We start from the raw sequence: 26,989 nt of genomic DNA, 5'->3' as shown, positions 1-26,989 counted from the left end.
CACACACAACCTGTAGACAGTGTGGTGCTGTTTTTGTAACGAAGTAGTAATCTTTTTCTAGTCCCGAACAACCCCATTGAAGCCACCCAGAACACAGCACCACAAGGCCAATGTTCCCCAGGCCTCCCTTTCTCATGGATATTACAGTCTTAATGGCTGCCCCCACCATGAGCGCTCTAGGCTTACTTGATGCTACCGTTCTGCTCTCCTGCCGGTAATACAGTATAAAATCTCAAGAGTCAGACCTGGAATAGGAACACGGTTACCAATTCTCAGTATTGTAATTCAGTGCAGCACATTCATACACATTGTATACAGATACTCGGCATCATTAGACAGTGCAAGTTTTAGTAGATACTCGGCAACAGAATACAAGGCCATATTAGTACTAGAGATCCTCTGCAGTTGTACAGTGCATGGTTAGAAGCTGTATGTAAGAACCGCTGTACACGTCGCGCTCTTGTAGAGACCCCAATATGCTGTACAGTATTCTGCTCTCGGGCGCAAACTTTGCAGAGCCGCCCCACCAAGGGAGGGATCATTTTTGTCCCAGAGTTCAGAAAGTGAGGTAGGCTGGGACAAAGCTAAATTCACAGTGCTGAAAAAACATTCTCCTGCCTGTGCGGTCGAGCATTTCTAGACTACTGGTGGCTTGCACACTATGGAAGCAGCCATACTGGGAGCGACGCCAGTGCTACAGGATGCAGCCTAGAAATTCACCGGGGCGATGGGTTAAGCAGGGGCGCAGTAATGGCAGAATCATGACCACTGGTTTAGTGCAGAGTACGGCTGCTTCCACACTGTGGGGTGACTGCACTACCTGTCAGAGGATGAAGGGGGTCACAATGGATGGTGAAAGACCTGCTCATTGGTGATCTTCATTTTGGGCTTCGGTTAGACTTGAGTAAAAGGGGGAGTTTAATTCGTTTTTTTGTAAACAAGGCTAAACCTACAGAGCATGTAGTGTGTCACCCATCAGTCACTGATGCCAGTCTTAAAGGGGTTGTTCAAGCGTTTAATACTGATGACCTATCCTCAGGATAGGTCATCAGTATCTGATCAGTGAGGGTCCGACTATCGCCAGTGACATCACGGTGACTGGTCATATGGCCTAGAAGCAGCTCAGTCCCATTCAAGTGAATAGGGCTGAGAAGCAATACCTAGCACAGCTGCTATACAAGGTGTGGCGCTGTCCTTGGAAAACAGCGAGACAGCCTCCTCAAACAGCTGTTAAGGTGGTGGTTCCACAAGTCGAAACCCCAATGATCCTGAGGATAGGTCATCAGTATTAAACACTACTTGGACAAGCCCTTTAAACAGACTCAACACACTGCATTCAAGCCTTCCATACGTTAGGGAGATCCTTGCCATATACCTCCGACAGGACCTAACGTATGCTACTGAATAGGTATACGGTGGCATATGTCGGCCGCTAACTCGGAGCTGGTCCTGGCGTATATGTCAAACGTAGAGCTCATACGCAGTGTGCACAGAGCCCAGGACTGGCTGTTTACATTCACAAATCCATCCAGGCTGCACTGTGCACATGGTACATGACAAGAGACCTCATGGGTTACCATACACGTCCATGCAAGGCTTTATGGGCACCGGTCATGGCACCTACAAGAGGGACTGCTTTCTTACATAGAAACAGGTGAAACTCGAAAAATTTGAATATTGTGCAAAGTTCATTTATTTCAGTAATGCAACTTAAAAGGTGAAACTAATATATGAGACTCATTACATGCAAAGCGAGATATTCAAGCCTTTATTTGTTATAATTTGGATGATTATGGCTTATAGCTTATGAAAACCACAAAGTCACAATTTTGAGGTCCCCTTTGTTCAGGGGTATGGATTAATTAGCGGACTAGAGGGTGACACTTTGAGCCTAGAATATTGAACCTTTTCACAAAATTCAAATTTTAAGCTGCATTAATGCAATTCCTTTTAATTTGCATTAAATGAACTTTTGCACGATATTCTAATTTTTCGAGTTTCATCTGTATAAACAATGAGATACATTCAGAGATTCATATCTGTATCTTGTCCTAGCCTACATGGACACACGATTTACCCACATTTTAAAGTGATTGTCCAGGATGGGGGGGGGGGGGGGGGGGGGGGTGTCTGCTTTTATGCAGAAACGGAGCCCCCCTCCTGTCCTTGGGTTGTGCCTGGGATTGCAGCTCATCCCCTTTAAAGTGTGTGTATGTGTCTGTGGGGGAAAGGGGGGGGGACAGAATACTTCAATCCTGGAAACCCTTCATGTCAATCAATAGTAGTATATCGTTAGGATATGCCACCAATGTCAGATAAGTGCGGGTCCCACCTATCTCTACAATGCAGCTCGCAAAGTGAACAAGAGCACCTCATGCGCAGCCGCCCTCCACACATTTCTATGGGAGTAGCAAAGATAGCCAAGCGCTGGCTCAGCTATTGCCGGGAGTTCCAAAGAAGTGGATGGAGGGTTGGCCGCGCTTGTGCAGTGCGCTCTCCATCTTTGTGAGAGTTGAGAAAATAGCCAAGCGGCACGCCCGGCTATTTCACCACTCCCATAGAAATGAATAGAGGGCGGCTGTGCATGTGCGGTGCGCTCTCCTTCACTTTGGGTGCTCCGTTCTAGATGAGATCGGTCACCTCCCCTGATGCACCTGTTTAGTAAATACATGTATTTCTCACAATATAACAACTTTGGACCATTCTTTCCCATAGCCGTTGTGTCTTTCCTCTGTTACTCCTCCTAGACGTGTATAAATAAACGGACTACTGGGTGTCTGACATTGGCCACTCCGTGCCGACAGCACCACACTGTATAAAAACACACCCCTTTGACGTAAGGAATGGTTAAGACCCACTTGCCAATGAATTCATAAACCTTCAGGAGGAATTACAGAGGAACAACACAATCTTACAAAAAAAGATGCTCCGGAATGGGAAATATAAGGATTTACCAAAACAGACATGTCCGGAGAGGCGAGAGGTCCTCTTTAACACAGTATATAAATGGTTTCCAGCACTACATGTCCACTGTTTAGCCTAGTTTACAATAACGGGGCCCTTCAAATAGAGTTAAATCTACTAAAAAAGCACAAAAATGATATGCATTAGTGTGTGATGATAAAAGTAACACAGGGGGCTGCTACACAATCTGGAACTAGTACACACAGCGGGTTTATCCACAGAGATGTTAGGACGATACAAAGTACCACCATTGGACCGTACAATGTAAGGAGCACGGTTCATTAGGGCAGACTGTATGTGGAGTGTAGCCCTGCAAACAGTACCAAGAGCGTGCCAGACACATTGCACACCATTCCATATTCATTTCGGATCTTCTACTCCATGCAAACGACAGGTAAGGGGACGAGAAGGACTTCACCGATGAATAAAAGGCCTGGAGACAAATGCTTGATCTTCCTCCAGTTTCCACAAAAGTCTTCTCTTGCTCCAGCAACAACAGCTGCCAGCCATGCTACTCTGGACTGGGGAAAGGGAGGGCTACAGAGGGGGAGAAGGAGGGCAGGATCATGGGACCCTTCCCAAACAAACCGCTATGTCCTGAGTTATTTAAAGAAGGGAGTAAGGTGATATGAGCATCTGGACAGCATGGAGGGGGGGGGGGAGGGTTTCAGTGCACATGGGGAAGGTTCTCAGCCCGTAGGATTCAGGCGTAGAAGGAGAATAGTATAACAGCAGCAGATGTGGGAATGGGCGACTATTCCTCAGCCAGGCTGCAGAGAGCTGAATGTAAAGGGCGGGAGCGTCCTCGGAGTTGCTTTTTTTTTGGTTGGTCGGTGTTCTATAAAAACGTGGCGGGCATGTTGGCACAAGAAGATAAACAAGAGAAGTCGGGAGGGCCTCTACCCTCTCCAGTCTGTCAGTCTGGCTGTGCTATTTCGAGCGGGTTACATTGCATATTTACTTGTCCATTCTCGTGCTAGTCTGTTATACCTGCAAATAGAGAGAAGAAAGTCCGGTCATGACAGAAGGAAACGTACCCCCTGAGCAGCCATATATGCTCCTATCATAGCAGATCATCAGTATCTGATGGGTGGGGGTCCAACATCCGAGATCCCCACCGATCAGCTGTATGAGAAGCTTTAGATCACATACAGCCGCTATACAATGGACAGCACTGTGCTTGGAGAGCTGAGAAAAGGCAGAGGCGCTACTGCAGTAACAATATCTTGGAAAACCCTTTTAAGGTTTTACTACTTTGCACAATAAAAATAATGAAGGATAACTTTTATTTTTACGTTGATGGAGCTTTGTGATGACTTGTTTTTTGTGGGGCAAGGTTAAGTTTTTCTGTTGCTACCACTATGAGGTACAGAAGACTTTTTATTCCATTTTATTGAGAGGTGGAATGAAAAGAAAACTATTATAAAAAAAAAAAAAAAGAAAAAAAAGCAGCAGTTCTGGCATGCTTTTTTTTCTTTTTGGGATTATGCACACGGCCGTTGTGTGGCCATTCCGTGCACTGAGGACCGCAATTTGCTGTCCCCAATATACGGACAACATCAGTGTGGCGGCCGGGATGGATTGAGACCCATTCAACTTGAATAGGTCCGTGATCCGTCCACACCATAAAAAAAATAAAAATCGAATATGTTAAATTTTTTGCGGTGCGGAGGCACGGAGAGAAACACCATGGAAGCACTCCGTAGTGCTTCCGTGGGCTTCCGATCCATGCTTCCGTTCCGCACCGCATCTCCCAGATTGCAGACCTATTCAAGTGAATGGGTCCGCATCCGTGATGCAGGGTGCACACGGCCAGTGCCTGTGTATTGCGGACCCGCTGTATGCGGGCCGCAATATGGCCACGGCCGGGCAACAGCTGTGTGCATGAGGCCTTAGTGTTCATCATGTGGGATATAAAAATAATAATAATAAAGTTTTCTTCTATAGGTCATTCTAAATGCAGCAATACTAGTTTTGTATTTTTTGTAGGCTTTTGTGCCCTATATTAAAAGCTTTTTTTTTTTTGTCAAGCCTAACAGGCGGTTGTACTTTGGGGGTTATCACTAGACCTCTGGCTCCTACGGTAATCCATCAGCTACCAGTGAACACATTTCAAGGGGGTAGGGGTTTCATAGGGTGAAAGAGCCAGCCACCTTCCTCTGTCTAAAGCTGGGCATACACATTCAATAGTTGTCGGCTATCAATCCTGACTGCCTAACACATACATGTGCGGCTTGGCTGCACATGTATGTGTATTCTGTGGAGAGAGAGAGAGAGAGAGAGAAAGGTGCTGCCAGACACTCCTGGCAGTGGATTATCTCCTGGGAGAACAAAAGGATTGGGGGAAAATATTTATTTCACCCGAACCCTGCTCCTTCCCCCCCATCATCATCTGTTGGGAGGAAGCTGGGAGCTCCCCATACACAGTAGAGTGAGTATAGGGGCCTTAACCAGATTCCATGGTTGTGTTACCACCAGCACCATGCGAGTAGGGCTGAAACGATTACTCAAATTAACGTGACACCAAAAAATTTTTGCATTGATGATTCGTTTCTGCCATGTGACCAGAGTCTGAGTGAAGAGCTTGCTATTACTCATGCTCCGCAGTCACCCGTCTGCCCGCACAGCCCTGCACTTGATCCTGATGTGCACACATCATCAGGACATAGTGCACGTAAGCATGCACTATGACCTGATGCTGTGTGACGTCAGGTCCTAGTGCAGCGCTTGAAGAAGAGGGTGGAAGATCTCTGGAGTGTCGGCAGCACCCCTACAAGAAAGGCAAGTATTTTAGTTCACTGGCGCTGCGGCTGGGCACTGATGGCTAGGAGGGGGAGTGTGGGAACTTATGGCAGGGGGGTGCAGCTGGTGGCATTGGAGGGGGTGCTGACAGCACTGGGAGGGAAAGCAACTGATGACATGGGGAAGTTAGTGGCATTGGAGGGGGAACTGGTGGCACTGCTGGAGGAACTAATTGCCTTGGAGGGGGAACGGATGGCACTGAAGGGGGAGCGACTTATAGCGGGGGGGCTGATGAGTTTTTATAGAAAATGTTATTTTAATTAGTTTTTTCTTATTAGAGTACTCGATTAATCGGTGGAATACTTGATTACTAAAATAATCGATAGCTGCAGCCCTACATGTAAGTGTCACACGTGTATGCGATTTGTGTTAATGCTGCACTGTATTTACACTAGTTTGGAAAATCTAAATTATATTTTTACAGTGACCTGTGCTACTGAGGAGGGGGTTAGAGACCCCAAAACGCGTGTAGCACCTAACCATTATATCTTGCGATCTGCTGTTTAGTACAGTAAATAAAAGTTACTATTGTCTCTTGCATCGGAAGCGGACCGCAGCACTTCTACCTGCTCTCCATTACAGACGTCCATTATCATCATGGAGTTCCGCTGACAGGCAAGCAAGATTGTGGCGAAGTGCATCGGTGACAGCTATAGGTGCACTTGTTATTGGCAACTGCCCGCTAGCTGTGACCAGTAGTCCTACGGTAACTGGCACATGCAGCGTGCTACTTTGTGTTGTGTGCAACACCAGAGAAAGACATGTTTCTATCACATCGTGCAGACACTTGACAACACTATCATTTCTGAGCAAACTCCTGTCATATAAACCATACGGAAAGGAAACAAAGCCACGTTTTACGTACTTCTCCCGGTCTGCTTTGTACGTGTGAGCGATCTCTGGCACCAGAGGGTCGTCTGGGTTGGGGTCACACAAGAGTGAGCAGATGGACAGCAGCACTGAAAAAGTAAAATAACAAAGCTTTAAAAGATGGTAGAGTAAGGTTCCTGAAGGAGCAACAGAAGTAAAAAGACACTGGATCTGCTGACATTGGCCAATTTCTAGTAAATCAAACATTGACAACTCTCGTGGCTATTTACTCTGCACACACATCACGAGCGGCAGTCACTCCTCATACATATTAGATGGATGTCCGAAGAGCTTGACAACTTCGGCAGGACTCACTGACATCTAATGCAGCAGATGTCGGGGGGGGGGGGGGGGGGGGGGGAAACGAAGAATTGGACCAGTTGGATTTCTGCAAGACAAATCCTTTATTTCTAATGGGAGAAACTGCTGCCAGGTGTCTGTCAGCAGCTTGTCCTCGGCCGAGCTTGAATGTGTATGAGGTGGTCAGGAGGAATAGTTGTCAGCCTTAGCTCTCTAACCATTAAAATCCAATAAGAAAGCTGGATGTTCTCGGACCATCTACACGTCACCTAAAAGAACCGAGCAGGTAACGGTTGTTTCATCTTCTCATACATTGGGGGAAGGATGACATAAATAAAACAGTACACTTCTTTCACCTATCATATGGATTGCGGGGACCTCTAACGTCTATTATGTTGGGTTGAAATATTTTGTATGAAGGTGATGGAGGACCCCTATCATGTAGTGACCTGTCCGAGTGCCAAGATCCCTTCAGGTTACATAATCGAAGCGGCAGAAACACTGTTCTCCTCACTAGCAGAAGACAAGCTCAATAGAAAGTCTATGAAGCAGTATTTATAGCCCTGAATCTGCCCTGCCTAAAGAAAGGGACTTACCAACTCATTGGTGCTCTGTCCCAGTGCCGAGGGTGCCATCCCCGATGCTTCCAGTCCTCTATGAATTTGGATGTGCATCCATCATCACATGCACCTATTCGTTGGCATCAGTGGTAATGTGCCACTTGGGGACATAGTGAATGGCTGCAGTGGTGCATATGATGATGGACAGGACTGGAAGCAACAGGGATGAGACTCTCAGAGCAGGAGTGAATAAAGTGCCTTTCTTAAAGGAGCACTCTCACAAACATTTTTATTCTCTGATCTGTTTGAAAAGTCCATGATGTAAGCTGTAGTGAAGGTCATTTTTTACTTTATAACCTCCCTTCTGATCCTCAGCTGTGTCAGGTGACCAGTGCTCTGACTTTCCAAATAACACAGCATCTTATGTGTGTACAGGAAGTCAGTTTCTCTGTGTGTTCCTATGGGAGCCTCAATGTCAGTCTCCTAGGAATGAATAGAGAAGTAACTGACTTCCCGTCCTGTGTCAGTTGGAGATTAGAGTACTGGTCATGTGACACAGCTGAGCATCAGAAGAGAGGTTATAACTCACAAATACAGACATTGGTAAGAACATTACCTTCACTACAGATTACATACATTTTTTTTTGTGGGAGTGCTTCTTTAAGGCAAAGCAGGCTAGGGCCATAACTACAATTCTGGAGGGGGTTGGACAACCCCTTTAAGCTAATGGGAGACATGAAATTTAGAAAACAGTTCAGAAAATCTATTCAATAGACAAACATAAAATGGGGAGTGACTATTGATTTGTGATAAGGACAGAAGGATCCAGCAGCACTGATCCCATTTTCTTTCTATTTATACACCCAGGCACACACAGGTCAGCTTACCCTTGGATACAGTCAGAGCTGGAGACCACTGGCTCCTCAGGATGTCCAGGCAAATGCTGCCATTACTGTTAATGTTGGGGTGATAGATTTTGGTTGTAAATGCCACCTGTCAAGACAAAGGCAACGGCATCAATGTCCAACGCAGGAGGAGAGGAAGACTGCGATATACCCTCTGGTTATCTGTTGCGCAGACTTGTCCTGGCTGTGCCCTCCCCTCTCCGTATGATGGTCTGCCCCTGCTCTACTTACCTTAGGGGGCTTGAAAGGATAATCTGTGGGAAAGTGAATGGTGAGGAAGAAAACGCCACCTTGGAAAGGGCTGTCATTCTGGAAAAAATTAAAAAGAAGGTCAACGGGTGGAGAGAGAAAGAGAATAATCATGTTCAAGGTTGGCTACACGTGCCCAGTCCTGACTGCAGCAGAGGCTCAGAATAATACATCTACAATCAGGGCCAGATTTGTACCCATGACACTGGCTGACCTGTTACATGTGCACTTTGCAGCTGAACAAATCTGTGTTGGTCCCATGTTCATATGTGCCCGCATTACTGAGAAAATATGCAAATGAGCCCCTAGGGGCAATGGGGGCGTTGCCATTACACCTAGAGGCTCAGCTCTCTCTGCAAATGCCACGCCCCCTCCACACTGATTGACAGGGCCAGGCAGTGAAAAGTGATCACGGCTGGTCCTAACTTCTACTAAAGTCTCGTGCGCTTTAGTATCCGGCTCAGTACAGAAAAGGGGCTCATCGGGAGTTCTCTTCTGTACTGTGTCGGATACTGAAGTGCACGGTACAGCGCAACACTTTAGGACATGTCAGGGCCAGGCGTCTTGAGGTTTTCATTGCCTGGCCCTGTCAAAGTGGAGAGTACGTGGCAGTTGCAGAAAATGCAGCGCCTCTAAGTGTAATGGCAACGCCCCTGTTGCTCCTAGAGTCTCAATTGCATGTATTAAAACATCATTTTTTTCAGCAATGTGGGCACATATGAACATGGGACCAACACAGATGCCCTCAGCTGCCAAGTGCACATGTAACAGGTCAGCCAGTGCCATAGGTACAAATCTGATGCCCTTTAAATTCTTTATAATCTTTAACATTTTGGATTCTCTACAATCTTTCAGCTCTGCAGTAAGGGACAGGTCCATGCTATATCACATATATCCAGCTCCTGGCCTCCATGTTACTCAGTCACATACAGAACACACCACGGGGCATTCATGGTTTCAACACTACATCATGTCCAGGTCGTGCACACTTGTTATAACCAACTCAACAACCTTACACAGCATTGCCCCTAAAATTTAGAAAAAATAAAAATAAAAAAATCATTGACTGGAGAACCCCCTTAATAAATGACAAAAGGCTGACGATACATAAGTTCTCCTCCAGCTTTCCCAGAACTCCTGACAGTTATCCAGGAACTGCTGCAGTATCACAGTGGAAGCTTTAATAGCAGCCATACTGTTTGGCACCCAGCTTTCCTAGAAACTGATAAGGACTTGAGCACACTTGCAGTAGGCTGTACGGCAGCCCATAGAGTTGCTGCAGCCCCATAGCCACTCTGTGCTGCACTATATGGCGTCATACTACGGAGATATTTACCCCATACTATATTACGGTGTTCGATACAGCAAGCATGTGCCACTGTATGTGGGACAGTAGGGTCGCACAGATATCTACGGGGGCCCTTGTAGTGCTCAGTACAACTAATGATCCCGTGCAAAAGGACTAAGGAATTCCTGGTACATGAATCTCCCCCACATCAGCATGTCATGCACCAATGCACAGGCCCCATTTTCCTTACGAACCAGATTCAAGAAAGCGCCCCCTGTTGGCCAAATATTCTAAAACTTACGCTGTGCCATTCGTAATCCTGACAACCCTGGTCTACAAATTCATACATGAGTGAAATCCTAGATCAGCGGTGCTCAGGGTCATCGTATAGTTATCCAGAATGTGTAATATACACGACAAGGAAAGGACCCGAAAACAGAAGGACGCCCCATGTGGTGGATGCGGCCTCTTTTGGCTAGCACACCTCAGATCTAGGATAAGCACTGTCCGCGGTACACGCTGCCTATGCCTGCACATTCTTGTCACTCTAGTAAGGTACAAGCGCCAGGGCTTTGCAGAAGTTCTCAATACCCTGCCAAGGACGTGACAGATATTAGGTTACACACAAACAGAGGAGTGGGGCACACATTGTGGGACGAGATACTTACGGGGCCCATGATAGTCGCCTGCCAGTGAAACACTGAAATACAGAGAGATACAACTTGGGGGATATTTCATGAAAGATACGCTACACTATTGGTAGTGAGATGTACATTGGGAAGTTATGTGGCTTCACTAACTAACACAATGCAATGTGTATACGGTAATTAATTGGCGCCAAGATCTATCATCGTCAACTGGATGGGGCTGTGCTGTAGCATGCACTATACCGAAATACTGCGGCTGTATGCTCGGGGTGACTGTGCATGTTGCGGCCGAGCCGCGGTAACTGCATGCAGATTACGGCTACTCGTCGTGCTGCGCCAGTACTTCAAGCAGACTGTGCGCTATATTAACGTGTGTGGTCGGCCTTATATAGTAGGGTATACTGGTCTGCGCGGTACGTGTGTCTGCGTTCTCTGAGGGATGATGTATTTACATATACCACACCGTATTACGTACAGTCTTCACCAACCGGACCGGCAGAGCACTGAGCTGGAGGATCCCTCTGCAAGTCCATCAGTTCCTGGAAGACATGGAAGGAAAAATAAAGAAAGATGTAAGCGACGGCTTCTGTTGCAATTCAATACAAAATTCCAGTATTGTGTCATTACACATGCAGACCCCAATGTCCGAAGCCCCCAGCGATATACAAGCCTATTTAGCGTCCTTGTGATGTCACGGATTTATATTGTGTGGCTGGTGATGACATAACCCTAACGTCAGAGCTCCAGGGAGAAGTAACTGAAATGTGAAGATGGAGACTCTGGTCATTTGGACTTCATTGTGTCTGATAAAATTATCTTGACCCATGGATGAAATGAGGACTTGTCTGAAACGTTAGTGTAAGGTATTGTCCTATTTATTTGACAGAATTCATAAAGCGGTTGTCTCATCATGGACAATGGGGGCATATCGCTAGGATATGCCCCCATTGTCTTATAGGTGGGGGTCCCACCGCTGGGACCCGCACCTATATCGAGAACGGAGCCCCGCAAGGAGGTGGCTGGAGTACTCCTGTCCGGCCACCACGAAGCCGGCTCCCCATAAAGGTTAATGGGAGCGTACCGCACATGCACAGCCCCCGCTCCCATTCATTTCTATGAGGCTGACAGATCTAGCCCAGCCAGCGCTCGCCTGGTTTTACCGGCCCCATAGAAAATCAATGGAGGGCTGCTGCGCATGCGCAGTGCGCCCTCCTTCACTTTCGGGGCTCCGTTCTCTATATAGGTATGGGACCCACACCTATAAGACAATGGGGACATATCCTAGCGATATGCCCCCATTGTCCATGATGAGACGACCTCTTGGGGGCAATTTTTGTATTCATTTTGAGCTAAAAATCATTTTTTAAATTGGTCTTTATGAAAAAAAATATATAAAACCTTTTCTCTGTACAGGACTGAGATGCTCTACTAGAGGCATCTGCATTTTCTCTCTTTTCTGTCAGCCAGCTAATCTGACAGGCTCCTTATCTCTGCTCTCTGACATTATAAACCCTTAGGCCCCTTTCACACGAGTTTTCCGCGGGTGCGATGCGTGAAGTGAACGCATAGCACCCGCACTGAATCCTAATCCATTCATTTTAATGGGTCTGTCCACATGAGCGTTTTTTTTTTCACACATCAGTGATGCGCTGCGTGAAAAATGCAGCATGTTCTATATTCTGGATTTTTTCACGCAGCCCTGGCCCCATAGAAGTGAATGGGGCTTCAGTGAAAAACGCATCGCATCCGGATGCAACCTCGATGTAATCTGGGTGCAATGCGTTTTTTTTAATGATGGTTGCTAGGAGATATTGTTTGTAAACACATCAAAACGCATTGCACCCGCGCTGAAAAAACTTAAACACTCAACACAAATACAGACAAAACTGACTGAACTTGCTTGCAAAATGGTGCGAGTTTCACTGAACGCATCCGGAGCCAATCAGTATCGTTCGTGTGAAAGAGCCCTTATTATAGTACAGTTATTACCTTACCGATAAGAATGTGGCCTAAATAAGTGTTTATTATGTTAACTCCATCGGTCATGTAAGTTTTCTATTATATATATTGTACTTAAAGGGGTTCTGCACTTTGTTTAAACTGATGATCTATCCTCTGGATAAATCATCAGCATCTGATCGGCAGGGGTCCGACACCCAGGACCCCCGCCGATCAGGCCAGTTGATACAAGTTGTGACGTCACTGGGCCAGCGGTAAACAGTGAGAAGGCCGCGGTGCTGCTGGAGCGCCGCTGCCTTCTCAAACAGCTGATCGGCGGGGATCCCGGGTGTCGGACCACTACAGATCAGATGCTGATGATCTATCCAGAGGAGAAGATTTTTATTGCCTTACGGAATTATAGTTCTATATATTCTTGAAGTCTTGCTCTTATCAGAAATCTATTAGGCTACTTTCACACTTGCGTTCAGAGAGGATCCGTCTGGTGTCTGCACAGACGGATCCGCTCCTATAATACAGACGTTTGTATCCGTTCAGAACGGATCCTTCTGCATTATAGTTTAGAAAAAATGCTAAGTGTGAAAGTTGTTCAGACGGATCCGTCCAGACTTTACATTGAAAGTCAATGGGGGACGGACCCGTTTGAAGATTGAGCCATATTGTGTCAACTTCAAACGGATCCGTCCCCATTGACTTACATTGTAAGTCTGGACGGATCCGTTTGCCTCCGCACGGCCAGGCGGACACCCGAACGCTGCAAGCTGCGTTCAGGTGTCCGCTCACTGAGCGGAGCGGAGGCTGAACGCCGCCAGACTGATGCATTCTGAGCGGATCCGCATCCACTCAGAATGCATTGGGGCTGGACGGATGCGGTCGGGGCCGCTTGTGTGAGCCTTCAAACTGGGCTCACAAGCGGAGCCCTGAACTCTAGTGTGAAAGTAGCCTTAATCAAGTGAATTTAAGCAAATAAAAAAAATAATACATTCCCAGAGAGCCTCTCTAGAGGCTAGGAAGAGGTGTCCCAGCCAGTCAGGGATGAATGAAGCTGGCCATAGCTGGAGATTTTAGCCGTCCACTATATCATGTGCACGGTGGCCTTCAAGGGAAAAGAGGAGTGGGCACGTTGGATTTCAACATGCCTGATCTTCTGTAGTGAGGGTTGATAAGTCCCTGGCAAAGATGTCTGGCAGCAGCTTATTCTCCTCTTTTCATTCAGCCAAGCTCGCATACTTGGGCGAGCAGAACAAGCATGTGAAGGGTGACGTTAGGACAAACAGACGTCCTGCATTTCCTTGTTGGAATTCTTTTATTTTAAGATTAAAAGGGGTTGTCTGACTTCTGCAAGTGGCATTTATAATGCAGAGAAAGTTAAATACAAGGCACTTACTAATGTATTGTGATTGTCCATATTGCTTCCTTTGCTGGTTTGATTCATTTTCCCATCACATTATACACTGCTCGCTTCCATGGTTATGACCACCCTACAATCCAGCAGCGGTGGTCGTGCTATAGGAAAAAGCACCGGCCTCTTTGGTGGCTGGGATCGTGAGAGCGCGCATGCGCAGCAGCTCCCGTCCACCTTGTATCTGCACTGCATCAGTGGTCATAACACAATAATCTGGTCAGGACTCGAGTGGTTTTGGGGCTCAGTGGGGTTCCAATGGTTGGACCCTACCAATCACAAATTTTAAAAAGAATCTGTCAGCAGTTTTGACCATGCTGGACTGCATACAATACTACGTTGGAATTGGGGAGAGCAGTACAAACATAACTCTTGTAGAGCTTTTATTATTTACCGGAACAGTGTGAATATAAAGTTTTATTCTGCCAGGTTCTGCTCTTTAAAGGGAACCTGTCACCAGTTTTATGGTGTCCTAACTAAGGGCAACATAAATAAGTGGCTGATTCTCTTAGCAAAATGCTGGGTCACTTTCTTTAATTGACCCAGTCAATCTGCCAACATCTTGTATTGAAAAGCTCCAGCTCATAATGATGAGTCCTGAATATTCATGAGCTCCTGACTCTCCCCGCCTACCTGCTGCTGATTGACAGTTATTTTCCATATCAAATCAGCAGCAGGTGGGCAGGGGAGTGGCTATAGCTCTGAATTAAATATACGCTGGACTCAATGACATCACGCTGGACTCAAATCAGCTCATTAGCATGCGGCATGTGGCATCTTTGTGTGTATATTATGAGATAACCATCTGTCACACCAGTAAGTGAATACATCTAAGGCACTTTTTAGTAGTTAATGATTGTATATAATTAGTTTGATTATAATCAAATATCCACATGACAGGTTCCCTTTAAGGGGTTTGCCTATCTCAGACATGGCACATCGCTAGAATATGTCATGAATGTCAGACAGACGCAGCTCTCACCTCTTGGACCCGCTCCTACCTCCAGAACAGGGCACCTGAAGTGAAGGAGAGCACACAGCGCATGCGCAGCATGCTCTTTATTAACTGCTATGGGAGTTCTGATAATAGCCAAGCTCTGGCTTGGTTATTTCCAGCAGTCCCATAGCGGTGAATGGACGGCACACTGCGCATGGACAGGCACCTCTCCATTCACCACTACGGGACTGCCAGAAATAGCTGAGCCATCACTGGGCTATTTCTGTGAGTACAACAGTGGCGAATAGAGGATGGCTGCGCTTGCGCTGTTTTCTCTCCTTCACTTATGGAGAGTCCGTTCTGGAGATAGGAGCTGGTCTCAGAGAAGGGATCTGCACCTATCTGAAATATCATTAGGGTATGCCATCAATGTCACAGATGGAAATACCACTGGAGGGAGAGCTTCACTGTGAAAGGCTCTTTGCATTGGGCTGCTTCACAGCTCTTCTCCTCTGATCTGAGTGACAGCTCTAGCATCCAAACAGGAGACCACTACAACTGTCACGCAGCAGAAGGAAGGGCTATGAAGTAGCTAAATGCAGAGAGTACTTCTTAGTAAATCCCTGCTCCACTGCACTTGCAGGAGCAAAACCTGGCAGAATAAAAGTTAACATTCACACTACTCCTGATAATAAAAACTGTACAAAAGGTATGTCACCTTTGATGGCTGGAAAACAACTATTGTAATGTACTGTACACATTTGGACACACTTGAGGCTCTGGACCCCGAATATGACCAGCACACATTTTAAGGCAGGCGTACCACCCTATTATCATGTCAATATATGCAGGTTTCCCATGCAGAGTCCACATTAAAGAGCGTCTGTCGGCATGATCAACCCTATTAAACCAGGCATACTGCTGATTAAAACGATACCTTTCTTATATCTGTAGGTAGAACCGTCGCTGAGATATCTGTTTAAGGCTACTTTCACACTTGCGTTCGGAGCGGGTCCGTCTGGTGTCTGCACAGACGGATCCTCTCCTATAATGCAGACGTTTGTATCCGTTCAGAACGGATCCGTCTGCATTATAGTTTAGAAAAAATTCTAAGTGTGAAAGTTGTTCAGACGGATCCGTCCAGACTTTACATTGAAAGTCAATGGGGGACGGATCAGTTTGAAGATTGAGCCATATTGGTCAACTTCAAACGGATCCGTCCCCATTGACTTACATTGTAAGTCTGGACGGATCCGTTTGCCTCCGCACGGCCAGGCGGACACCTGAACGCTGCAAGCAGCATTCAGGTGTCCGCCTGCTGAGCGGAACGGAGGCTGAACGCCGCCAGACTGATGCATTCTGAGCGGATCCGCATCCACCCAGAATGCATTGGGGCTGGACGGATGCGTTCGGGGCCGCTTGTGAGAGCCTTCAAACGGAGCTCACAAGCGGAGCCCTGAACGCTAGTGTGAAAGTAGCTTTAGTAATATGTAACTTAGCTGGTTTGAGCACTAAGGTTCTTCACAAACATCTTGATGGATGAAACAGTGAGTCTTCTCACAGATGTCATCACGGACAAAGACGCGCGAACTGAACGACGACTCTGTTCGTATTTCAGTTTCTCAAACCACGTATCCACAAAATACAGATACCTTCTGTGTGCCCTCTAGAAGGGGCTATGCTTGTCTGAGAGACCAGGATAAGACATGTTCTATAATTTGCGGAACGGCCTCATGGATCTGCAGGAAAATAAGGACGCGTGCATGGCCTCATAGAAATGAATGTTTACGTGGTTATCTGCAAAAAATGCTGCTATACACATGACCATGTTTTTTCATCCGTGTGCTAAGGCCTTAAAGGTTTTTTTTCATCTCAGACAATGGGGGCATAGCACTAGGATATGCCCCCATTGTCTGATAGGTGCGGGTCCCACCGCTGGGACCCGCACCTACAATGAGAACGGAGCCAGGAAATGAACGGAGGCGCACTGCGCACTTCTATGGGAGCAGCGCTTGGTGTCCTCCAGCCACAGCGCTCCCCACTTTGTTCTCGTTGTAGGTGCGGGTCCCAGCGGTGGGACCCGCACCTATCAAATGGGGGCATATCCTAGCGATATGCCCCCATTGTCTGAGATGGGAATACCCCTTTAAAGAGAATCTGTCACCGCGAAAATGCAGTGCAGTCTGCAGGTTATAGAGCAGGAGAAGCTGAGCAGATTGATGTATAGCTTTATGGGAAAACATTCAGTGTAACCTGAATTTCATTGGCTTTTAAAGAGGTTATCCAGCCCCCCCCCCCCCCCATGTGCCGGGCCCCTCAGAGGAAATATACTTACCCCGCTCCTGGTTCCCGCACTGCCGCTTCTCCCTGTACACAGATGAAAACATCTGGTGGGGGGGAAGAAGCAGCCAATGGCAGGCGATGCTAGGGAGGCTCATCCCTGGGGGGGCTGTTTATGATATCGGATAACCCCTTTAAAATTCATGCTCATTCTGAGCTTTGCAGTCCAGGAGGCGGTCCCATCAGTGACTGACAGCTCTGTCTGTATACACAGTCAGAGAGGGAAGGCTGTCAATCACTGATAGGACCGCCTCCTGGACTTCAATGCTCAGAATGAAGGAATTTAAAAGGGTTATCCAGGAAAAGATATTTATGACTTCTCCTCAGGATAGGACATCAGTATCAGGTCTGCAGGGGTGCCAGACCTGGGATCCCCACCAATCAGCTGGGCGCTGCAGGCCAGTGACATACTGTACATCGATCACATGGCCTAATTGCAGCCAATGGGCCTGAGCTGTAATACCAAGCACTGCCTCTATATGGTGCTGTCCTTGGAAAGCTGCTGGAAGCTTGCACTGCTCCCCAGAGCTCCCTGATACAGCTGATCGGCAGTTGTGCCAGGACTCGGACCCCCGCTGACCTGATAATAATGTCCTATCCTGAGGATAAGTCATCAATATCTTTTCCAGGATAACCCCTTTAACATGTAACCGTCGTTTCATTTTTATTTTTGTTAAATGTGTAGTTCAAGTGATACGGATTATTTTTGCAATATACTTTATTGATTTTGCACTTTTTTAATGATAAAACTGCCTCTGAATGAGCACTGACAGTGTACGGGCAATGTGTATGCCCAACACGCTGAGTAACGAGCCTCCGGAAGATGCAGGAGCGCCAGCAGTGATAGTTGGCGAGCGCACCGGACATACAGATCGCCTCTGACAGCGTACTGATGTCATCCTGACTGGGCAGTGTGTGTATATATTGGAATTTATGACCAGTCATAGTTACACAGGAGGGAGGGCCAGCGGGGAGCCTCCTCACTGCGCTGTGAAGACAGATTACATAGGGTTGCACCGGGTATCGAACTTTCGATACTTTTACACCCGGATTGATCCGATACCAGGATTTGCTATTTTTCGATACTAGGCTTCACTACTGCGCAGCCTAGTATCTGTTAGAGAGCATGTCGTGTGCCGCCCTCGGCGCGCCCCATGTTCTCCTGAGCAGCACAGTGGAGAAGGAGGCAGTCCCTCCCGCCCCACTAGTAGCACTGAGGAGGAGGGGAGGGGCTGTTGGCCACTGCGCCACCAATGCATATAATTAACCTCACGACCGTATGTATTTTGCAGTTCACAAAAAAACGATCTGCAAAAAATATGGATGATGTCTGTGTGCATTCTATATTTTGCGGAACGGAACAGCTGGCCCCTAATAGAAAAGTCCTATCCTTGTCTGTAATGCAGACAATAATAGGACATGTTCTATTTTTTGTGGAACGGAAATACAGACATACGGAAATGGAATGCACACGCAGTAACTTCTGGTTTTTTTTTGCGGACCCATGGAAATGAATTGTTCCGTATACGCATAATAAAAAAAAAAACGGAGCCGACGCTGAAAGAAAATACGTTCGTGTGTATGAGGCCTAATACAAACGTACGCAGCGGGTGTCAGTTCTACCACACAGCCGGCACCAGCCCTCAATGACAGGGCACAGCGATCAGCATCTATTAACCCCTCCAATGCGGCACCTGAGGGGTTAATAGACATGGTTCGGCAGATCGCTGTGCCCAGTTATTTAGGGGGTGGGTGCTGGGTATGTGATAGAGCCGGCAGCAGTGATCGGAGCCTCAGCAGTGTAATCCTGGGGCTCCGATCGGTTACCATGGCAGCCAGGACGCTACTGAAGCCCTAGATGCCATGGTAACCTCCCTGCTGCTGTGTGCACTATGCACAGGGCAGCGGGGACAGTGTGAGGTCCTATTCACCCTGAGGTGGCCAAAGTAAAAAAAAAAAAAAACACCACACACAAAATATAAAGTTTAAATCGCCCCCTTTCCCAATTTTACATATAAAATATATAGACACGTATCACCACGTCCGAAAAAGTCAGAACTATTAAAGTGTTAAAAAATATATCCTATTCGCCGTAACAGAAAAAAAAAAAAACACGCGATTTGCCATTTTTTTGTCACCTTGTCCCCCCAAAAAAAATTGTATAGGACTGTTCTATTATGGACCGGACGTTCCATAAAACGCAGAATGCACGCGGCTTTTTTGGCGTTTTATTTTTTCCGCGTGGTATCAATTGGTGTCAAAATACTTTATTATGGTATCGAAATCGAATCAAAATTTGGGTATCGTGACAACCCTACTTCAGAGGCAGTTTTGTTGAAAAAGTACAAAAACAACAAATGAAGTACATTGCAAAACTAATCAGAATCACTTCCCCTACACGCTGGAAAAATCTTTTCCCACAAACCTATACATAACTTGTACTTGTACGAATGACACTACAGATTTTCGCCACCCAGATATTGCTTTAATGAGCAGGATCAACCCTTCTATGCCTAGTTTAAAGGGGTTGCTCCTGCTCTTTAATTGTGTAGGACAGTTCTTTCCTACACAGTAATGCTCTACCCTGTGTATGTGGCCGGCCATACACGTGATGAACATTCGCCAGTTCTCCATGGGGTGCGGTGGTGTCCCATTTTTAGTCATCAAAGGGGTACACCGGATAGATAATACTAGGCCTCATTCGCATGTCTGTGTCCACGATGACACCTGTGACAAGATGGTCAGCGGTTCATCCGTGAAGGAGCCGTGTTTGGTCTGTGTGTCCGTTTTTTGCCCTCCATGTCTGATCTGTATTTCACCGACGCTGCTAGGCTGAAAATTAGTTTCCGGAGCCTCGCCTAGCATCAATCCATGGAAACCACAGACCAAACATGCGTGTTGTGTCCGTGGGTTTTCATGAGATTTATCACAACTGGTGTCAAGTAGAACTGGTTTAGTCGCCCTTTGGAAAATGAAAGGTGGAATCTGATTGGTTGCTAAGGACAACAAAGTCAGTTTTTCTTCACACCAGTTTTGATAAATCTCTCCCATAGATTAAAATGTGCCTTCAGTCAGGGACAAGAATAAGGCATGTTTCCGAGGCGTCACCACGGGGTACGTGTGAATAAGACCTTACAATGGCGGTCTGACGGCTGTGCCACACAAGAATGGGGGTCCGGTATTTGATTGGAGCAATGATCAAGCACGTGCACCATTCCCCCATTCAAAGTCTAATGGACTGCCGGAGACAGCCAAGCGCTCTACTCCGTTATCTCCAGCGGTCCCATAGAGATAAATGGAGTGTTGCCGGGGGTATGGTGTCTCAACAGGGGGACCTGACGATTCACCAGAGAGCAACTTGCTCTAACCAGAATCCATCTTTAATTACCACTGCAGAACAACTAACCTTAGTGTCTATGGTCACAACTAGGGATGAGCGAATCGACTTAGGATGAAACATCCGAAGTCGATTCGCATAAAACTTCGTTCTAAGGCCTCATGCACACGACCGTTGTTCTGGTCCGCATCTGAGCAGCAGTTTTTGCGGCTTGGATGCGGACCCATTCACTTCAATGGGACCACAAAAGATGCGGACAGCACTCAGTGTGTTGTCTGCAAAAAAAAATATATAATATATATATATATATATATATATATATATATATAAAACATGTCCTATTTTTGTCCGTTTTGCGGACAAGAACAGGCAGTTATATCAATGGCTGTCCGTGCCGTTCTGCAAATTGCGGAAGGCACATGGGCGGCTTCTGTTTTTTGCGGACCGCAAAACACACTACGGTTCTGTGCATGTAGCCTAATACTGTACGGAGCAGGAGTTCTCCGTACAGTATTAGAATGTATTGGATCCGATGAGCCAAAGTTATTGCTTCGCGAAGTCTCACAAGACTTCCCGTAATAATTTCAGAAATTAATTTCTACTGTAAAAAAAAAAAAAAAAAAAAAAAAAAAAAACATTTCCAAGTGGTACCTTGGAACCGGACCAGAGTTCGGGAAATGTTTTTTTACAGTACAAATTAAGTTATAAAGTAATCACGTGAAGTCCCGCGAAACTTCGTGAAGCAATAGCTTCGTTTCAGCTGAGCCAATACATTCTAAGGGTCCATTCACACGTCCGCAATTTCGTTCCGCATTTTGCGGAACAAAATTGCGGACCCATTCATTTCTATAGGGCAGCACGATGTGCTGCCTGGATACAGAATTGCGTATCCGCACTTCCGGGCCCGCAATTCCGATCCCGAAAAAATGTCCTATTCTTGGCCGCAATCTATTAAGCAAAAACACACACGGACGTGTGAATGGACCCTAATACTGTATGAAGCTCCTGCTCTGTACAGTATTAGAACAAAGTTTTATGCGAATCGACTTCGGATGTTTCATCCGAAGTCGATTGGCTCATCCCTAGTCACAACCATAGGAACCAGTAGAACATGGCATATAAAAACAAAATTTAAAACGTCCAATGTGTACATATCATCCATCACTAAGGATACGTCGTCACTGCGGCCTACAGCCATTGGAAGATGCAGTTATGTGACACTCTGCACACAACGGGGGAAATTTATCAAAACTGGCTTAGTTGCCCATAGCAACCAATCAGATTCCATCTTTCATTTTCCAAAGGAGCTGTGAAAAATGAAAGGTAGAATCTGATTGGTTGCTATGGGCAACTAAGCCAGATTTCCTTAAAGAGGACCTTTCACCGATTCTTACACTATGAACTAACTATACAGATATGTAGAGCGGCGCCCGGGGATCTCACTGCACTTACTATTATCCCCGGGCGCCGCTCCGTTCTCCTGCTATGCCCTCCGGTATCTCCACTCACTAAGTTATAGTAGGCGGAGATACCAGTCCCTAAGTTATGGTAGGCGGAGTCTGCCCTAGCGCTGGCCAATCGCAGCGCAGAGCTCACAGCCTGGGAGGTTATTTTCTCCCAGGCTGTGAGCTCTGCAATGCGATTGGCCAGCGCTAGGGCAGACTCCGCCTACCATAACTTAGGGAACGGAGATACCGGAGGGCATAGCAGGAGAACGGAGCGGCGCCCGGGCATAATAGTAAGTGCAGTGAGATCCCCGGGCGCCGCTCCACATGTCTGTATACTTAGTTCATAGGGTAAGAATCGGTGAAAGGTCCTCTTTAACACCAGTTTTGATAAATCTCCCCCAATGTATTCTGCTTCGTCAGGTTCTTTTTCCAGACAACCCCTTTAAGGCTAGGGCTGCGCGACACATAGGGCACAACTACACTGCGCTATTTTGTCGCACGACAGTTTTTATAATGATAGTCTATGGTGTCGCACTGCGACCTGCGATGGATTTTTTGCCACTGTCGTGTCGGAGTGCGACACCATAGACTATCATTATAAAAATTGTCGCGCGGCACGTCGCCGTGTAGCCCACTTCACGGCGCACACCAGGAAGCAGCACTTCTTGCTGACACATCCTTCCTACTATCAGCTACAGATAAGGTCAGTTTCTATTCCTAACTTTCAAGCAGGCCTCTGCCTTCAAATCTGTGCCTCCTGTCAAATAACCCATGACGCTCCCTGCTGCCCCCCGCCCCCCTTTCTTTTAACACCTCGCTGTCCCCTCTTCCCATTTAAGGTCTGTCCCCAGCAGCTGCCCAAGGATCACTATTTGGCAAGGCATACAAGAGAGAAAGAGGGGGAGGGTTCAGCGCAGCTGTCACTCTCCAAGCATGCGCACAAGCAGCTCTCTTCAGCCACCTCCTTCGAGCATGCGCAGTGAGGACCAAAAACCAGCGTCCGCTCACTGCGCAGGCGCCATATCAGCGTTCAAGAGGAACAAGTGGCTGTTGACAGGCTTGACGCATGCGCAGGTCGTCGAACATGGGAGCACTATTTGGCAAAGGTTCCGCGCTGCCCTTGGCTCCGCCGAGAACCGTTACGCTGCTGCCGCCTCCCCCTTCCCCTCCCGGCATCATGCCAAAGCAACTCTCTCCCCTTTCCCTCTACCTAGCAGCGAGAGCCGCGCCAGGCGGAGGGAAAAAGTAGCCTCTTGGTTTGTTTCACAGGGTACTACAGCCTTCTTCCCTCGAAGACTGTACGCGGCTCACCTTCTGAATCCTTTTCAACGCCATGTTGTCCCAGAACCAGCGGAGCGCGCTGTGCAGGGGCAGCAAGAGCCCGACACTGACACGTAGCCCCGCCCAAACCAAACACTGCGCAGGCGCACGCAATACTGGGTGGCACTGGGAAGTGTAGTTTCTGTTGTGAGCGAAGCGCAGCCTGGCTGCGTATCGGGAGCGCAATGCACCCTGGGAAACCTTGCTCTAAAATGCGTCTTGTTGCGCATGCGCTTTAAAGCTTCTCTGTGCTCCTAGGTTTGAGGTAGTTTGTTTTCACAGTGCAAGCTTTTACGTTTGAACCCAGTTTATATATATATTTAGTTCACTACTACTCAGGTTTCACAGCAGAAATCTCCCAGCATCCTTTGCTTAGTGTTTGTGCAAAAGCTTCCTGTGGTGACTTGCCTTCTGAGAAGTTTAGGCTAAGTAAGGGCTCATGCACATGAATATGCTTTGTCTGTCCGCTTTTTTTGCGGCCCGTATGCAGAGCCATTCATTTCAATGGGGCTGCAAAAAAAACGGAAATGACTGTGTGCATTCCGTATGTCTGCAAGTCTGTTCCGTTTTGCGGACAAGGACAGGCATTGTTACAATGGATCCGCAAAAAAAAAAAAAAAAAACACGGACATCACACGGATGTCATCTTTATTTATTTTTTGCGGACTGCAAAATACATATGGTCGTGTGCATGAGCCCTTAGGACGCGGGGCCGTAAGGAGCGGCAATTAGCGCTATAATACGTCGGCCCTTGTTTAAAGGGGTTGTCGCCTTTGGGGCAAACCTGCAAAGAGAAGCATACTAACTGCTCCCTTAGGGTGGGTTGCAGCTCCGTCAGCCTCACTGCAGACCACCCTCGCAACATGTCAGTTGGTCACTCAAAAGGCGTTTAGTAAGTTTTTTCCTCCTCTATACCAAGGATCAGCAACCTTTAACATGCCAGCTGCTGTGAAACTACAACTCCCAGCGTGCATGCTTACTCGGTTGTTCTTGTTACTCCTATAGAAGTGAAAGGAGGATCCTGGGAGTTGTAAGGTTTCAGAACAGCAGGAGGGTGCGGATCCCTGATCTATACAGACTGCAGATTAATCAGCATCACATCTGCTGACTACTGCTGCCGACAACCATAAAAGATCTGATCAGTCGACGAACGAAGGTGGTGGGGTGTTTAGAAGGGTCGAACGTTCGTTCCCAATCATCAGCCAATGTATTTTGCGGTCTGCAAACAAACGGCCCCTAAAAGAGCAGTCCTATCCTTGTCCGTAATGCGGACAGTCTTTTTTTTTTTTTTTCGGAACGGACATACGGAAACGGAATACACGGAGTAAGTTCTGTTGTATTTTTTTGCTGACCGATTGAAATGAATGGGTCCTCAAATAAAACGGAACGGACACGGAAAGAAAATACGTTTGCGTGCATGAGCCCTAAGGAGGTGTTCACATGGCTAATATATGCTGTTTTAGGCTACGTGCATGTTTACAGATTTTAAAAGCCGTTTTTTGTGCAAATTTCTCTGCATTTCCACACCAAATCTGCGCCAAAATCCACATATATTACTTGCAGATTTGCCCTGATCTCACTCTATCCATTGCCGGGTGAAAACCGCACTAAAAGCAACAGGAACAGTTGTCCGGCTACGGATTTTAGAATCTACACTGCAGGTCAATTTCCGCAAAAATATGCAAAAATCTCATTGACTTTGCTGGTGCTGTATTACGCTGCTATTTTTCCAAATGTAATCCGCTGCATGTGCATTTACCCCTAGCGTGCATTCACACGCCCTCATGTATTTTGCGGTACGTAAAATGCGGATCCACAAACAATACGGATGATGTCTGTGTTGCATCTGTTTTTTTTTTTGCAGACTTATTGTAACAATGCCTATTTTTGTCTGCAACACGGACACAAATAAGACAGTCTATCTTTTTTGAAGCAGCACAGAGCGGACATACGGATGCAGACAGCACACGGTGTGCTGTCCATTTTTTTGCAGACCCGTAGACATTAATGGGTCCGCGTGAGATCTGCGAAAACATGCAGATCAGATGAGGACCAAAAATACGGTCGTGTGAATGGGGCCTTACAAGTGTAATGCACAGCAAAAATTCCACCAACAGCTTCCCATTGAATTCAATGGGGGAAAAAACATGATCATCTGAATGCAGTCGCATTTTCCTATACAGCTGTTTTCAAATATGCTTTCAGCAGTGGCATGTTGCTTCCAGCGTATTTTGGCTGCGTTCCTCATTGAAGTCAATAAGGAAGGGCTGAAATAGGTGCCGGTGTTATGGAATATAGAGACAAAATGGATACTTGCTTGTTGAGAACTATACTTTAGCTAAAATGGCGGCCAGGCACCCAGCCAACGCCTTGTACAAGAATCTTACTTTCCGCATTATTAAGTGCCTCAAAACAGTTTCTGTTCAACTCAAGCAAGCAGCTTCACCCATCTGGAAGGGGGGAGGGGGGAACTTCCTCTTGCACATAGATGTGACAGAAAATACAGATTTTTTTTTTTAGCAAATAATAAAGAAATACGCCACCCTACCTCCCCCGCTTCTTCCTGTTCTATATTTGCTGCCCTATAAAATGTAATCTGTTCCGCAATAAACTAGAGATCTTGCTTTGACCCCTAGCTGTGTGTGTGTCTCAGTTTGATCTTTCCGTGCACGTATTCATTTAACATTGATTTGGAGCAGTACATCAACCGAACTGGCAGCTTGACCAGATCCAAAACAGCGGTATTTGATGTGTATTTTGGGATTCGCGTCCCCGCCTATCCCTTGGTTGAACTTGATGGACTTATGTCTTTTTTCAACCGTAATAACTATGTAACTATTTTCCACCTACTAAGGCCTCTTGCACACGAACGTGTGCGCCCCGTGGTCGTGCTGCGGGCCGCAATGCACGAGCACAGTCCGTGGGGCAGCGGATCGCGGACCCATTCACTCTAATGGGTCCGCGATACGGCCGTTCCTCAAAAAGATAGGAAATGTTCTTTCTTTGTTCGGAACAGAAGTACAGGACGAAACTCCACGGAAGCACTCCGTAGTGCTTCCGTAGGGTTCCGTTCCGCACCATTCTGGATTTGCTGACCCATTGAATTGGATTTGCTGACCCATCCGGGATGCGGACTGCCCACGGAACGGCACCTGTGTATTGCGGATCCGCAAATACGGTCCACAATATGGCAACAGGGTGTGCAGGAGGCCTAAATCTTGTATTTTAGCTACATCAACATAGCGGTCTATGATATCCCCAGAAATCTACGACAGCTTGGAGCTTCCATAGATTTCCATCTTCATTTACACCAGTGTTCAGGTGTAATAGGTCTAGAAGCTGCTGCTCCTTTCAACAACCAAAAGTAAGCTTTATTATTCGTGAAGTTTGGAATAACGAGATTCAAGGCTGAGCAGAAAGATCTTATGGTACTAGAAGCCATTCCAGAATGGAATTTTGCAACTGCAGAATCCTTCTTTGACTTCTATGGGAGCTACAAGTACAGCCAAGCAAGTGTGCATGCTGGGAGTTGTAGTTTCACAGCAGCTGGAGTGCCAAAGTTTTCTGATCCCTGTTCTAGGTCTTAAAGAATAGTTTATGAGTTAATTTGTCTGTCTAGAAAGGTATGAGAAGGCGAATAACAAATCAGAGCTGCTATCCA

The 26,989-nt window shown here is 46.7% G+C and overlaps 1 protein-coding gene across 1 annotated transcript; it reads right to left on the bottom strand.

Moving 5' to 3' along the window:
* Nucleotides 1-2,846: 2,846 nt before the first annotated feature.
* On the bottom strand, nucleotides 2,847-23,461 carry UBE2D4 (ubiquitin conjugating enzyme E2 D4 (putative)). Its single transcript, XM_040414573.1, has 7 exons — nucleotides 23,320-23,461; nucleotides 11,061-11,124; nucleotides 10,607-10,638; nucleotides 8,633-8,710; nucleotides 8,384-8,489; nucleotides 6,632-6,725; nucleotides 2,847-3,954 (listed from the first exon to the last, which is right to left on the bottom strand). The coding sequence occupies exons 1-7, from the start codon at nucleotides 23,341-23,343 to the stop codon at nucleotides 3,909-3,911; spliced, it is 444 nt and encodes a 147-aa protein (XP_040270507.1). The 5' UTR covers nucleotides 23,344-23,461; the 3' UTR covers nucleotides 2,847-3,908.
* Between the last annotated feature and the right edge of the window lie 3,528 nt (nucleotides 23,462-26,989).

This window comes from Bufo bufo, chromosome 1 (assembly GCF_905171765.1).
Source record: "Bufo bufo chromosome 1, aBufBuf1.1, whole genome shotgun sequence".
NCBI classification, from domain to species: Eukaryota; Metazoa; Chordata; class Amphibia; order Anura; family Bufonidae; genus Bufo; species Bufo bufo.
Note: the sequence above shows the minus strand (reverse complement) of the source record. Positions and strands in the feature narration are given on the sequence as shown.

Bases quoted from the DNA above. Each gene is read 5' to 3' on its own strand.
- UBE2D4 (XM_040414573.1), bottom strand. From the start codon at position 23,343: ATGGCGTTGAAAAGGATTCAGAAG. The intron at 8,711-10,606 runs GTAAGTATCTCG...AATTTTTTCCAG, and splicing joins AGGCGACTATCATGGGCCCC to AATGACAGCCCTTTCCAAGG. The intron at 6,726-8,383 runs GTAAGCTGACCT...TTACTTTTTCAG, and splicing joins AGCTCTGACTGTATCCAAGG to TGCTGCTGTCCATCTGCTCA.